This window comes from Copidosoma floridanum, unplaced genomic scaffold, assembly GCF_036245765.1.
Source record: "Copidosoma floridanum isolate Cflo_tuat_1 unplaced genomic scaffold, Cflo_Japanese_pri ptg000011l, whole genome shotgun sequence".
Taxonomy (NCBI): Eukaryota; Metazoa; Arthropoda; class Insecta; order Hymenoptera; family Encyrtidae; genus Copidosoma; species Copidosoma floridanum.
Window position 1 is genome coordinate 2,349,645 of NW_028321888.1, and position 16,764 is coordinate 2,366,408.

Consider the following 16,764-nt stretch of genomic DNA (forward strand, 5'->3'; position numbering starts at 1 on the left):
TTTATTATTAGGCAAATCCTCCGTAAAAATTTTTTTGTATTTATTTCATATTATATCACCTTGATCGTTCTCTGATATTAAAAACCTAGAAAAAAATTGTCTTAATTGGTATGAAAACATAACAGTAATTGCTTCTTCAAAAATGGCATCTTTCTTTTCGTGATTGTCTTTTAAACCCAGTATCTTAGAAAGTTCCATGTGTTATTTCTTTATATGTTCTAATATCTTTCAACGATGTCGAACCAGTCACTTTATTTATAGCAAGTTAAAAAAAATCTTTCAAGATTTTTTGGGGATACAATGTTTAATCTACCTATTGTTGTATGTTTTATTATATATTCTTCTTCTTTTCCATATTTTTAATTTAAAAATGTAGTATTCTGGAATGTTCACATACTTTATGGATTTTGCAAAGTCATCATGTTTATTTAATTTGAACCAAGCTGTTAACTATACTTCGTAGTTTTCCATAACATTTCCAATATTATTTTCTTTGAATACAGTTTTTGTTTGTTTTCAAGGTGAACAGCTAAATTTACAACTGTATAACTTTTACCGTAAATAAGAAATTCTTGTGATCTCCAAGCTGCTTCCATTTGACCTACATATCTAGCATCAACGTAACTATTAATTTCATCAAATATTTCTTCGTCTCAATATTTTAATTTTTTAATTTTGATGTATGCTCTGTCACTACCTTCATGTATGAAGCCATAAATATATTTAATGCTTTGAATAGATGCATAGAATTTGATGTCGATATGACATGTATATTTCATGTACAAAAACTTATTACACGGTACAACCATTGAATTATCTACTGAAATTTAATTTTTTCTCCTAAGTTTACAAACAGGTTGTTTGTAATTATTATTTTTTTTTCTGTATTCAGGGTAACCTTTCTTTTAAAATGAAGTTACGATTGTAAAAGATTTTGGAAATTTTTTTTTACATTTTTTATCAATCAAACAATGACTTTGTTCAGTATGAGGTCCATGAAGAATGTGTTTAATCAATAATTTTGTTAGTTTTGTATTACCAAAAGGAATTATAGCTGAAATAACTGCATAAATTTGTTCAAGGGGTAGTATTTTTTTTTATCAGGATGCAAAGTTATGAATGTATGTGCATGACATAGACCACGTGTTTAAAATTCAATGGTATAAATGTATGCTAATACTTTACCGAATATATTGTTTTTAATAATGTCATCCAAAACTGACATTAATTCTAAGTAAAATAGTCTAACAGTTATGTTTAGAATATGATTTGGTGTCATATTTTTAGGAAATTTTTATAAAATTAACTTTTATTATTTCCATTAAGGATAACCCGTAAGTGTTACAAATAAATCTGGTGAACCACATTTTCTCATAATAGACATTGTATCTTGATAATGTTTCTGCGTATATCTTAAACTTTGAATATATGTAGATGGAAGTATGAAAAGATTTCTAATTTTTTTTCTTTGTGTCGAAATTTTTAGAAATATTGAATACATTAATAACAATTGCGTCTTATAAACCTTGATAACATTTAATACTCAAATTTTTGAGATCATATCCCAAATAATTTAAATGGTTATGTTCAATCGTGATGTAAGAATAAGTAGAAAATTCTTGTGTCAGCCATCTCCAATATGATAATGGATTAAAATGTATTTCGTTTGGTCTATAAGATAGTCTGTTGAAATAATATTGTAACATAGTTAGTTTTTTCCTTTTTTTAAAGTTATTTTTAAAATAACCAGTACTCCATACTAAATCTCCATCCTAATAGGGAAAAAATAATGGAAAGACATTGGGATCGATAAAATGAGATAGTTTATTTAAAAATGTTTCTTTAGGATAATTATCAAGTAATTCTTTTGGGTATACACAATGATCGAAGCTTCCTGGAAGTCCAGAGCTTAAAACTATAACAGCCCGCATTCTGAAGTTAATGGTTTATTGTATGTGTGTTTTTGCTGGCTGGTTTTTCTTAAAAAGATCGTTTTATAATTTTGTACTTTTTCTACATTTGTGATTTGATGTAAATGTTTGTAATTTTTTGCTATTGGATTCTCCTTCATAATTTTTGTTTAATTTTCGAAATGTTTTTTAAGAATAACACTATTATTTATAGATTTTAACCTTAGATCAATAGCAATTCCATCATCGTCATACATATGTAGTTGACTATCGTTTGGTTTTTCATTAAGTTCAGAATTCAATGTGTTTTTCACAATATGAAAATTTTCCCTTAAATTTTAATATTATATATACCTTCTTCTTTTTGTACTATTTCTCTACTTATCAAAAATGCAAAACTAAAAACATTATTGTAGTACGTGTTAAGTATTCTACAATTTTTATCATGAAGTAAGAGTTCTTTTAATTCTTAATTATATTTACTCAATAGACTAAGACGAACTTTTCCCTTATGACAACACGTTGACTTTTTTTTTTCTTCTAGGCCAAACTACTGCTAAACAATATGTACACTTATAACTCATTTTACAAGAAAAGCAAGATTTACTAATAAATGATTATTTTTATTTAGAGAACTATTTGAAATTTAATTTAAATTATTATTATTATTAAATGAATTATTCATTTTCTTAAGCTTGGATTTTTTCTTGTTTTAATTTAATATATAGAAGATTTAGTAGTTCTCTTTCAATACCACTATTTTGATAACACAATAATTCGAAATAATTTTCAGAATTTTTTAAATTTTTTCAATATTTATTTCTAACATTGAAATTGACATAAAAGTTTCATTATTTTACGACATCATTAACTATCATTAATTTCGATTTAGAATAAAAATAGTCTTTATCATAAGAAAAAGAAAAAAATTTGCAAATAATCTATTCTCATCTGTTTGATATAAGATATTATCTAATAGGTTTTTGAATTGTTTAGGTTCAGTATTATTAACTAATGAATTATTCTAAGATTTTCGGTTTTGTTTTATGTTTAGCGAAATGAATTGTTGACTTCTGTTCGACTATTATTTTTATTTTTTGAGGATTGGAATCTCTTATTTTTAGAAAGATTTTTTTCTGAATATATATCATTAATTGTATAACATGATTCATCAAAAGTTTTTACATTTAATGCGTATCTTGAAAATGTAGTATTGTTGAGCGATGGACTTAAATTTCGTTTTTTTAATTTAAGACTTACGAAAGTGAACTTTAAACTTTTAATGCCGGGTATTGGCACGCGAAACGTGCAGGGGATGAAGCCGTACTAGGGTATATATATTTATTGCTAATGTACCTAGTGGAGTCACATTAAATTTCTAATTCATCAACAGGCATTGTAATTATTTTCCAATACATGTATTAAAAATAAAATGTGTTTATTAGTTTAGTAAATCTCTGAGCTCAAATTTTCAGTTAGAATTGAGGAAGCTACCTTTAATTCATTACCTTAATTAATTTTCATAACATATAGAGAGAGAAAAAAAATAATAACACCAACTGGCTAATCTTGAGTACTAAGAAATTCGTTTTGAATTTGTTATTATGAGTAAGAATACTTTTTAAGAAGTATCAGGTGAGACTTCAGGTGAGTTTTTGGCATTCGATAGTTACGTGAAATCTCTGTTGAGATCTCAACTGATAGTTGTATACAGGATCGAATAAAAAAAATAATAAGTAATAATATTTTTCGTGGTCAAATGTTGTAGTAATCGATCTTGTGACCAAAAAAAAAACTTATAATAAGCATTAAGAAGATTTAATAATAACTTGTGACACTAGTTGTTCCAAGTTAAGACTTAATAATTTGTTGTTTTTTTATGTTTAACGTACTGCTAAAAATAGTTATCAACAATGAAGCGAATGAAACTATTTCTGCTTAGGATGTATGAATTTACTAAATTCATGACACAGGTGGTATAAAACTGATTCTGTAATATTAAATTGTCATGCATCAGATTACAAAATTTTATTTTTTAAATTCCTTGCATTTGGTTTCTGTTAACAATAAAGTCAATGACAGGTACTCTATTTCAATTTTGTGCTTATACAACTATACAATTTATCTTTTAACAGTTATTTCTGATCTCAATATCTATTATTAAATCTTTGTGTTAATGCATAAGCTTACTAGCAGTTGAGAGTGAATGACATCTTTGTAATTTCATGCACAGCGAAATTAAGTGAGCGTGAATAGTGATCTTATAAATATTAATAATGAAGATTTGATAAAACGTCTGTAAACATGGCCTGTTTAAAAGCTTGACTCAATAATTATAAAGAATAACTTTTTATTGAACTAACAGTAATTTTAGATAGCGATTTTTCAATGTAGAAAATCTTTTGTATATTGTGGATCAATTAAACAGCCTATATTTATATAAATTACAAAAAAATATTGAAGTATACGTTCACAAAAACAGTCAATGTCTGAAAATTTTTCCAAGATCCTCTATTACATTCTTCATGATTTCCTCTCATAAGATATAGTACTACCTATACTGACGTAATTATGCGAGAGTATCTTACAGTTTCTCATTTAACTTGTGTAGTTAATCACTAAATTTAACTGCAACTATCAGAACTAGGATGAAATGAGTCAACAAAAGGTGTGCTATGACGTACGAAGAATCTTAAGCACTTAAAAATGGCCGCCATATTGATTTATAGACCATTTATTTCACCGTGCCAACCGTGTAAGAATCTGAATTTCAAATAAGAATTCAAATATTTAATACATAAATTCATGAAATAAATTAATATACTTCATTCTAACTACATAAGTAGGTAAAATAGTAAGAGAACAAGGCTACGCAGCTCCTGAAGTACATGGTCTATTAACTTCGTATAGTATTCAAACGTCTAAGACACATGGCCTAATATCCCCCGTATGTTACTTAAACGAATCACATGGTCTTATAGCCTTAGGGCCCATTCAAACGTCTGAGGTACGTGAGTGTATATGTGACGAATAATAGACTAAAAAGAATCTATGTTAATTAGCGCACAACCTCACATACCTCATATTGTAAACGACAGCTGTAACTATTGTCAATCAGCTATACTTAAGGAAGAATCAGATGACAGTAAGTGACAATGAGTTTCTGATGCTGTCAGTCCACTGACTTTCTTAAATGCGTAGGAAGTATTCTCTTTATAAAATTGTACTTGACCTCTGTCCTTTCAGTGCGCGTTGTTACTTTACATTGATAGAAATTTGACTTAGATTTAGTTTTATAAATGTACTGCTTCCATTATTACAGAAGCGATTCTCTCAAACACTACACCTAATATTAATTTGCAGCCACGCTTTGACTGGTGAGGGATAGCAATTGTCTTACCTCTCTATTAAATATGCCCTTCTAATTAATGAAATCAACTGCAAAAATGAAGTGTTTTAATAGCTTAACGTTATGTACAGCACAATTGATTTCTTATAAGCCCTCCTAGTGTAACGATTTCAATTTTATTTATCAGTGGATAATTAAACTCCATGATATTATAAAAACCAAATTCAAATCGCTCTTCGAATTTTTTCTGTAAAAAGCACTCCACATGTACTTCGCATGCATCATGATAACACACTCTGGAAAATCACCTGTAATACTGTATGGTTGTTTACCTGTATTCCATGTTACCTTGTGATAATTACCTTGCAGCTAAGTTTTTTCTCTTTTGTATTCATCAGTAAGTCCCTTTCGAGGAAATTGTTGCTTGAATGTTAACACAATAGGCTCAGTATCTGCAATTAATAGCTAACTCCTTTAGTGGAAATTCATAGGCAGGCCGTTTAAAGCCCTACATATCAGCTAGTTAGATAATTTATTTCAATTTTTCACAAATTTTTCGTTCAGAAATAGATTTTGTACTATCTGAACACTTTCTATCCAATTATTTTTTTTGGCCAAGATTTTTTTATCATCACTATCCTTAAATGAAAATTTTTTATACTTTACGTTGCTGTTCAAGTTAAAACTAGTTGATTGATGTGATAAATCGATTTGTATCCTGAGATTGCTAGGGAATAAGTGAGCTTAACGTCAGACTGTAGCTTCTTTTATAGTTATTTACTCTACCATCACCTCAAAGGTCTTACCTCCACCACTCTCTACATAATTTTTTTGTCATCACCAGTAATTGGACTGTACTGGATAATACGATTATATACAATTAAGCAATATGCTGATATGTTAGAAAAATTTTCATAACATTCAAATTCCAAACACACATCTACTGAAGTGTCTTTTAGTTATTTGTTTTGCTTAGAGCAACCTATGACAATGAAAGGTATGTGGGTTATAAATTGATACTTTCTTAACAAAGGTACACGGTCTTTACTGAAATATATATTTTGAAAATTGGCGTTTATATCCCATAACTATGCATACTGATTGTGCCTTATGTCGAGATTAAGATCACCCTAAGGGTGATATTGTAAATTAAGATAAAATTTAATATTTCTTGTATAGCAGTAAAAAAAATATCACGTGGCTTTTATAATTAGAGGTCTTAACTATCCATTTGGATGTAATAAGAAGTACCAGGTGCTCATACAGCTTCCAAATTTGATAATTCATGGATATAAAATTATTTTGTTAAAGATAATAAAGTAAGCGAATTTTATAAGGATCTAATATCACAATGTAAGAAATAAGCCATTTAACCTTTAATATATAATCTGAAGTTCTTCCCAAGTTGTTGCAGTATACACAGTCACAGGTGAAATTTATGTTTAAAAGACTGCATTTACATTATTTTTAGATCCGGCAAGTATAAGTTAATGTCATACGTTAAAAACTATCTTACAATTGTCTTTAGCAAAACAAAGTGTCATACTGAAAAGAATCAAAATATAAAAATAGCCATTATCATCACTTAGACTTAATCATAAGCTTCTCATATATCATGCCAAACTGCATCCTCAGTCAATAGAACAGTGATGGGATACGTCCAAGACTTTTCTTGAATGTTCTCGGCTAATAGCGCAAGCGCAGAAAAACCGTTCTCTCTCTCTCTCTTTCTCTCTCTCACTAGACAAATAGACGTAATGGAGCCCTCCAACTAGCGTTTAACTTAAGCTCTGCCTACTTTTTACAACTTAGATACTACTTTAGACTCTTACTTCTCATGTCTGTCGATGGTCGGTCAGACTAGCTGTTTTGCTAACACATGACTCGTTACCGGGTAATCTTGGATTTCTATCTGTGGCACTTTTTCTTTCTTTTAATATTAGGATCATTAATCAGAAATATAAAAAACTGTATAATGAAAATACTAAAATTTTGACATACTCTTTTCTTACCACTGGGTTAAGAGTGGCTGGCTTGGCACTCTTTGTACAAGTTATGTCTCTTATTAAATTAATATTTACAATTAACCAGAATGTGCTCATTTTTCGATCCACGGAATGAATCTCTCCAGATATTCACATGGTAGCATGCAGAAAATTTCTAAATGTTTATTAAGTGAAGCTAGGATAGATAGCAGATTTTGGCCGGAAGTCATATGCATGGAAAGACCTTTGTCGTTGAAAATCCCCTACTACGATTCTTAATATCAATTAATTAACTTATTAGATTGTATTAATGTCAGATCAGTAACTTTTTACGCCAGTCTAGTAATTAAAATTTCTAGCCCCACATTAGTCACGACAAAATTCATGCTAAGTTTGTTTGTCTGACAACAGCAGTATGCGTTGTTGATTATGAGCAAACGTGAATCTTCTTCTTTATTTACTAAATTTGAATTATAAGTTATCGTAATAATTGCATTTAGCCAATACAATCCGGTGTACTCAAAAGTATATACACAATGTTCTAACCTACAAAGGAGTATCAACAAAGCAAGAATATGTATATATACACAGACTAATAAAGCACAAGTCCTTCAAGACTTTTTTGTGCATACGCTATTTTGCATTGCTAGAAGAAATACTTGGTAGACAAGAAACACCCACCAGGCACTGACACGATTCTGACTCGTAGTAGTAGGATATTTATAATAACTCATACATTTTAGCATAGATTTTATACTACCGCAATACAAGTAATATCCCTACCACGTACTGAAAAGCTCATAACTGCTTGTGGTAGGGGATTTTCAACGAAAAAGGTCTTTAAGTGTGTACGGCAGCCTATTTAAAGAACAGGATACTTGTACTTATTGCTGAATTAAAAACACCTATTAAAATTTTTTTGGGTATTATACCTGATGCGAATCATTTTAAAAAGTATGGAAGTAGTAGAGTATTTGTGCCAGAACATAGACGGAGGTCTAAATGGGATAGGAAAGCAGATTTAGATGTTCTCGTAGGTTATGAAAATGTAGGATATCAAATTTCGATTAATAATAGAGTTCTTGTAGCTAGACATAAAAATATCATAGAAAAGGATAAATATTGCATTGGTTTAAAAGATTATGACAAAACGAAAAATGAAAATCAAATGTTTGATAAGAATTTTTAGTCTAGTGATGAATAGGGAGATGTGAAAAATGAAAATCATAAGAATTGTACCGACAATGAAATTAATCTAAAAACTAGAAAGATGAGAATATTAATTGTAGACCAGAAAGAAATGTGAATCGTTCAGCTATGTATGATGATAATTATGTGTATAATACAATTTATGTTAATTATTGTAGTGCACAAAATCCTAATAGTTTTGAAATCTGATACTTGGAAAAATGCGATGAAAAGAGAAATCGATTGTTAAAATGAAAATGAGACTTGTAAATTGGTAGATAAGCCAAAAGATAAGAAAGTTTCAGATGGAAAGTAGGTGTCTTAAAAAAAGGATAAAAACAAATTTAAAGCTAGGTTAGTAGTTAGAGGGTTTCAAGAAAAGGAAAGAAAAGGAAAAAAAAGGAAAAAATCTATTGAAGATATTAATTTTCCTGTAGCTAAAATGCAAACTTTGAAAATTTTGTTATTGCATTGTTGTCAAAAAGGCTTAATTATTGATCAGATGGACGTTGAAACTGCTTTTTTAATGGGAAAGTTAAATCAGAGGTATATGTCCAACAACTGCACGGTTTTGACCGTATTTCTAATAAAGTATGTAAATTGCAAAAAAGCATTGTATGGCTTAAGAAAGAGCCCTAGAGCTTGGTTTGAATGTTTTGATAAATTTATAAAAACTTAGGATTTGAAAATAGTAAAGTAGACAACTGTTTATATTCTTTAAGTAATGAAAAAGATACAGCGTATATTATTTTATTTGTTAATGATCTATTAATTTGTTGTAAAAGTCAAAAGACTATTGATGTGATTAAGGAAAAATCGTTAAAGAGATTTTGCATGAAGGATTTAGAAAAAGTAAATAATTATTTGGGAATAAATATTACTAATAATGTTAAGAAATGTAATGTTTTAGCAAATGAGTACAAATTATAAAATGCTAAATTAAATGATACACCAATGTAAATTAATTAAAAGCTAGAACAAGCAAAAAAAGTTAGAAATGATTTAAAGTATAGAAATTTGATTGGCGAATTTATGTATATTAGTTCAGGCATGAAACCTGAAATAAGTTACATTGTAAATTGTATTATTCTAGCAGATATCAAAATTGTTACAATCAAACACATTTTAAGTATGCGATGAGAGTTTTAAATATGAACAAGTATGTATATTATATATATATATGTATATATATCTTACTAATATATAAAGAAAAGTCGCTAAAACCGTTGTAATCGCTAACCGCGAAAACTACTGAACCGATTTTGCTGAAATTTTGCACACTGATTCATGATACTTCCTAGATGGTTTTAGTATAGTTTTTATCTTAAAAAATTTAATAACAATAGCAATAAATGAGCTCAAAGTTTTGCAAAAATACGCCAGCTTTTCACTTTAGTTCAGTAAAATCCGCTAGGTGGCGTCGACATAAAATCAGAGCTACCTGCAACATAATTAAATAAGTGTGGTTATAATAGGCCGGAGCGTATCGATATTTGTACAGTCGAGCTTCGGCAGCTCATCAAGATGTTCAGAGAATGCTGGTGATAGTCCTGCATCTGGGTATCCCGGTTACGGACGACACTCTTCTCTAAGGGGGAAGGGACCTAAGTGTTCCTTCACCCTGAATCTCGACGAGTGTGATCAAAGAATAATAAATTACTTCCAACCGATGCCGTCTCTGCCAGAATACCAGGAGACATATTTAGCCAGAGAACAATCTGCACCATCTCTTCAGAGTTGTGTGGCAGTCCCACCATCCCACCTGGTGTAGTTAGAGAATTTGTGGCTACAAATGTAAGCAAGGAAAAACAGCTCTGAGGGGCACGGGAAGCCACAACGGCTTTCTTCTTGGTCGTCGCGTCTCTAACGCGCTTACCCACATGTTTCCGTCTAAAGATGAGCAATTGAGCAGTTGGTTATCCGGGGAACGACCCGAGACGAGATATTCTTTGGTCAGCGGCGTACCTCCCTCCATCACAGTCTCTGTACATCGAGACTCCCAGGGTAAGAATCAAGCAACCCGTAGCCAGCTCTTCATCATCAGGAATAAAAATAAAGAATAGCCTGGAAGTTTCACCACTGGCGCTTTTTAGGGCCATTATAAGTATTTACGTTCCCTACTTAACCATCAATTTCATCGGTTCTTTTTAGGGGCCACCTAAGTGTAAACTACCTTGCCAACAAATAAATTTTTATTACCATTTCCGGAAGCGATTCGTCGACTAAAAGACTATATTAACTAAAGACGGGCACTATTAAACCAAGTCAGCTATTCACTGGCAGACGTCACCTGCGGAGTTGTTCTTCGCAAGGCTGGAAAACCCGGTGACCGACGACTCTATATTACCCTCTCGACTCTAAGCATTCAACCAGGAATCACTGATCCTCTCCAAGGTCTGCGCTGGGCAAACCTATAATAGCTATAAAGGAAAAAAAACTTGAGCCAACGGGACAGCCTCCACTGGACAAGTATCACTAACCAATCTCCCCATCTAAGATCACCAAAACAACTGAATCTGCAAATAAAAAAGGTGCTTTAGACACCAACGTCTTCGACGTTATACCGGGAGACGTTGGAAAAGAGCACTACAACTAGCCCCAAAGCTTCGGACTTTGTAATTTTTCTCCCAATCAGTCTGGGTCTTCAACAGTAAGCCAGAGAAGATCACCCTGAGGTATCCAGGCAGTCACAATTGCTGTTAACTGCAGTCAAGAAAGAGTTAACTTAAGAAGCTCACCGGTCTTTTTTAGGGCCATCGGACGTCGAACTACCTTGCCAACACATGTATTAAAATTAACAAAGTTGACTGAAAATAGCCTTTAGGGGTCATAACAGTCGTAAGCATACCAATAGTCGCAAAAGGGTATATTGGAAAGAAAACCTCAAATGTATCTAATGAATACAATTTGAGGCGTCAAGAAACTGACGCAGAAAATTTATCGAGATTGAAACAGCAGCGTCAAAATCGTCAACTAAAGAGTCCATTACGTGAGAGATCAGCTTTTCATTGTACCCTCACAGCAATCTCTGAAATCTTTAAAGATCCTACTTCAGATTTTTTAATGAGTAGAAAATGTATTTGTGTTTTTGTGGCAATAAAAATGTTGGGTTTAAAGTCCAGGACTTTGTTGCTCTGGTAATAAAATTGTGAGATATGAGAAAAAACAATTTTTTTTTAATATACATTTTTTGGGGGTTTAAAATCTTAACAGCTTCAAAAAATAGCCCTTTCCGTGAATTACACAGAAGAAACTAAATCAACAACTTCTTATAGCCATTGATTATTTGATGGCATAAAGAACGCACGGTACTTTTCAGCATAATTATTTTTTCGAATTCTTACACCTTATTATTTGACCAAATAAACTATATGGATTCCGAAAAAATATGTTCTTAATAAGAATATTTTTGTTCTGTGATGTATCGGGAATATGTGTAAAATTTTCTAACTAAAAATGTTTCACATTACATGTCAACACACTACGGTGTTTTATTTAATAAGTCTCGGGCGAAGCCGAGACGGGGGGCTGCTAGTATATATATATATATATATATATATATATATATATATATATATATATATATATATATATATTATTACTTACACTCCAGAGCAGAACAAATCAACACAAGCTTCGTCTGCTCCATGTGGTGGTTGATGTTTACGTAGATATAACCTTTTGTTGTACGTAATGATAGTTAATATCAATCGCTAAACAATGTCCACGAAATGTCGAGTATAAGTTGATGAATACTTTAAATAAAAGTTTACGCATTATGCATTATGAAAAAAGTGCCGTCTTCATACGAGGCTATGTATAAGACGTACACTTGTAACGCGTTTTACTAAAAATTCTACGGAGTAACCTATGCTGAAACTTTACACAGAGGTAAAAAACATACTCATTGACCGTGGATTACAATTTCATCCATTTCACAAGTACTTCGATAGGTGTGTTGAGCCTCCTTAATAAAGAATATTATCACCATGGTTTTTATATTTTACACAATGAGTCTAAGGTCCATTTTTATCATCAAGATTTACTATTGCAGTTTAATAATATCACAGCCTATTCGTAGGTAAGTTAGTTTTTATAAATATCCTGCTAGAGTAATAATTTTAAGGAATTCCAGGATACTTTAATAAATTAACGTTAGTTAAAAATCTATTAGGTATTTTTGTTTTGATGGTCTTTTTTGAAATCCTTTTTCAGCGTATGGCTTTAGAAAAACGCCCAATCTAGTTTTTTATTGTTTAAGATAAAGATCTTTAGCCTACACAATTATTTTATGCTTTCAACTCTTTTGTAGCTGTTGCTTAGCTGCTTTAGCTGCATTGATACTTTTTAATATTCTTTTAACCCCATTTTCTAGGGCGCCAGTTGCACTTATATCTGTAAACAAGGGTGCCAGGGATAAAACATCTGCCATTCTGGCAGGAAGGCTTGCTATACAGAATTTTTAAACATATTTTTTACTACCTGCTTTTTTAACTGCACTACAAGCACTTTAAAAAATAAAAGAAATAATTTTGCGTGCATCTTTGCTTTTAGTATTAATTCTTTGACAGGTAGTTTACAAAAGTGTATTTAAGGCATTGCATATTTTTTTCTTTCTTTATACTATTCCTAATTTTCTTTTAGTGTCTTAAGCCCATAGCTAAGTTACTTTTAAGCTTTATAGCACCCGTTATTATTGCTAAAGCAGTGGCATTCTTACCGATGCACAAATTAGAAGCCCTAAGTCTTTGCCAATCTTCATCAGCTGAAATTTTATCGATTATCTCTCTTGCTTTAACGTTTTTTTAATTCTAAGAATAAGCTTTGTGATGCTCATCGTACTGTGTGCCTAAAAATGTTGTACCCAGATTATCTCTCGCAAGAAGTTTCGCAAGCTTATTACCTGAACCACAATACTTATGGTCTGATGTAAGAAGTTGTATGATTAAATTGTTTAAGGCCTTGTTTAAAATACCATGTCCTCTCTTATGATAAATGATCATTGCTGTCCAGAGGTTGGATCATTACTAAGTACTACAAAAGAAGATCATTGTATTTATAGCATTTATGTAATTGAATATTATGCCTACGTATTTGTAAGTAAATGATAAATTACAAAAGCACTATATTTGTAGCTTGTAAAGTTGTAGTATTTAAGCCATCATACAAAGCATATATGAAATTTGAAGCACAAACTGTGTAATTGTGCGTTTAAAGCCTTAACGCTGTCGTGAAACAGAAAAATCGACATGGTGAAAAACTGCCTGATAGTATTTGAGCTGTTTTCTGTGGTCCATATAATTTTAATGGAATGAACCGCTTATTTGCGCTCATTGTAGGTCCTAATAGATTGAGGTTAAAAAAATTGTACGTATACTCAAAACTACCTAACCAACCCGAATATAGGTTGTCTCAAGAGTTATTAGAGCCTTATAAATGGCATACAATATTTCCCTTTCAGTAGACATGAAGCAATAGTATTTTCAGCTGACGCTCTACCAAATTCTATTATGATTTTTGATGAAAAGACGTATTCACTTAACTAGTGGAAGTAAGAGAAGCAGTTACAAAGGTTAGATTATTAAAATACGGAAAATATAAGGTTTAAGGGTTACTGAAATAAAAGTGTTAAAAGCAGCCTATTGGGGTCGGCGGTTTCGAACAGCGGTGGAGGAGGTTGGAGGTGGTTACAGACGTCTTTGAAGGTGTCGATTGGCTGACAAGATCGATAGAAGCACTGGGGGAGGCAAAGCAGCTGCTTCTGCTGAGATTCGAGTCATCAATGGGTACTGGTACTGGAGTTTGAAATTGGAGATGCGCGCGACATTCAAAAATCAAATTTATGTGAAACGATTAAATTTAATGAATTGTAGTTAGCATACTTCGATATATACACCAAGAGGATTCCAAGAACAGCGAGGAATGTACAAAGACTATAAATAACTGTAAGGGTGGCGCTCTTCAATTTTTATCATGTCGTGACAACGTTTCGACTACACTTTGGCAGTCCTTTTCAAGTCAAAATTCAACGTTGACAAAAATTTTACGGAGCAAAGTCAATAAATATAAGTTGCACTTGAAAAAAGCTGCCAAAGTGTAGTCAAAACGTTGTTACGACATAATAAAAATTGAACAGCATCGCTCTTAAAGTTATGTATTGTCTTTATAGTTTACTTTTTACTTTTTTACTTTTTTTTACATTTACTTCGAGACTACCGGTGTATATGGTTCATTCTTCGTATTTCTCGATGTTGCCACTTTCTACTTCTGATTTCAGTATGTATACCGTTTTCCGTGCACTAAATACGTTTTTTTTTAAATTAAAGCCGTATGTTGTAGGTAATTAAAAAATTTAATTACATAGTCATGAAAATAAGCGAACGTATAATAATGTTAAATATCAAGTTACATTTTTCATATAAAATACTATAGCGCTTGCGTAGATTGTTACACGTCTAACCGAATAGAACAACTTGTGAAATTTTCTTACACGATTAAAGTGATTAAATAATCTAGAATTAATCCTCCCAAATTATTACTTATAAAAATAGATAAGCATTTCTACTGGGGATTTTTAGTGCCGAATAGTACAAAACGTATTTTTATTAGTTTCCATTGAACATGATCACTAGGGAATGAAATCATTTTGAATTCTTTAATTCATTTGCTTTGTGCAGCAATTGGAACAGCGTCATGGGTAGGAAAAAAAATGTTGATTCTCACTTACAAGGAGACAGAGTCCTTCATGGACCAGGAACTGTTACACGTCTTTATTAAAACAGTATCATATTTCTTACAACTTCGTTAATTTTTTTAAGAACTAAGTAAACTCTTACATTAGAAGATATCTTTTTGATTATGTTTTATTAAAAAACAATTTCTGTTTTGAAATACTTGTATTTTGACGAGAGTGGATGTTATGGCTCTTTTTTTAATATCAATGCATGATTTTATGGAGTGATCTTAAGTCAGTACATTAGGAAGTAATTTTTATTATACTTACATATAGAATGTATGCATTTTATTTATAAAATTAAAATTGATTTTATAAAGTTGTAAAAAAAAATTTTTTTATTGTGAAGATAATACTCAAGACTGAAAATCTCATTTAAACTCTCACAGATACATTAACGTTAAAAGTGACATGTACAGTAAGTTATGGCCCATAAGAGAATGTATATTTTTTGTGTGTAAGTCGATATCTTTTCCTCTGCAGGTGGTTGCTATTTCGAATTGCTGTTCAAAACGAATGTTGTTATAAAACATTTTTTCAGTGTATAGTTGTATGCAATATTATATAATCGGCTCATATCTATGGTCATCAACAATTAAAATATGTGTTGGACAAAATAATACGTGTATAACACATAAGACAAAAATCACATGTGGTAGACGAAATTATTTTTTAATATTAACTGTGACATTTGTAAAAATATATATATTCTACAGTGAGCTCAACCCTGTGTCTTAGATTCTTTAATCAAGCTACTCTCTAGACGATAAAATACGTTATAAAAACTTTGCAGCCACCAATATCACCACCTTACTAACTTTTGGTACAATGTTATTATAAATCTTAGTAAAATAGAATTAAAACTGACAGTTCCTACTTCTTAACATTCAACCAAGCGATCTCCTTCAGTTCAAGCCATTTTTATAATTTTTTTTGTAACTATTAGATTTTACTTAAATTTTTTTAGAATTAAACTGGTATGAATTTTCCAATAAATGTTTTTTATGACAACATTCTTTTAAATAATTTTTGTCATTAGCTGCTTCAAATAATTGAAGTTTATGTCTAGAGTAACAAGATTCTCCACTACCTCCCGCAATCTAATAGCCCTATAAACCAGTGTGTTATACATATAATACATTTGTAGATTTTGTATTGATTTTGGTATAAGTTTCTGGGACAGACTTGAGTTTTCGCCACCCCAACGCCATCAAGCTTGCCACCCATTGTGAGAAGCAAAATTCATGATTGAATGGATCAGATAAAGAGTCTTTTGGACTTAACTCTTAACAGTTAATTCCCTTACAGTAACTCAAACTTTCAAGTAAACTATTGTATAACTTACTTACAGTTTATCTATATATTTTTTTTCATGATTTTCTTGTAGACTTATGAATCAAAACTTTTTGTACTTACGTGAATTTTTAATTCCACAAAGTAACGACTATCAGACGACCATCTCCTAGACGAGTTATATTATTCCCATTGCAGGTGCGCATCGTACAAACACCAAATACGTAAAAAATTCAGACGACCATCTCCTAGACGAGTGGTCTTATTCCCGTTTCAGGTGCGCATTGTACAAACACTAAATACGTA

General features: G+C 31.1%; 1 protein-coding gene across 3 annotated transcripts in view; it reads left to right on the forward strand.

Annotated features, from left to right (window-relative positions):
- Positions 1–16,764, forward strand: part of zfh2 (Zn finger homeodomain 2) — a 192,920-nt gene that overhangs the window by 23,084 nt on the left and 153,072 nt on the right. The window contains exon 3 of one of the 3 annotated variants that reach the window (XM_089589940.1): positions 9,327–9,349. The exons of the other annotated variants lie outside the window; for them this stretch is intronic. Coding sequence (XP_089446066.1) covers positions 9,327–9,349 — 23 coding nt within the window. The remainder of the gene's footprint in view (positions 1–9,326; positions 9,350–16,764) is intronic. 3 annotated transcript variants of the gene reach the window in all.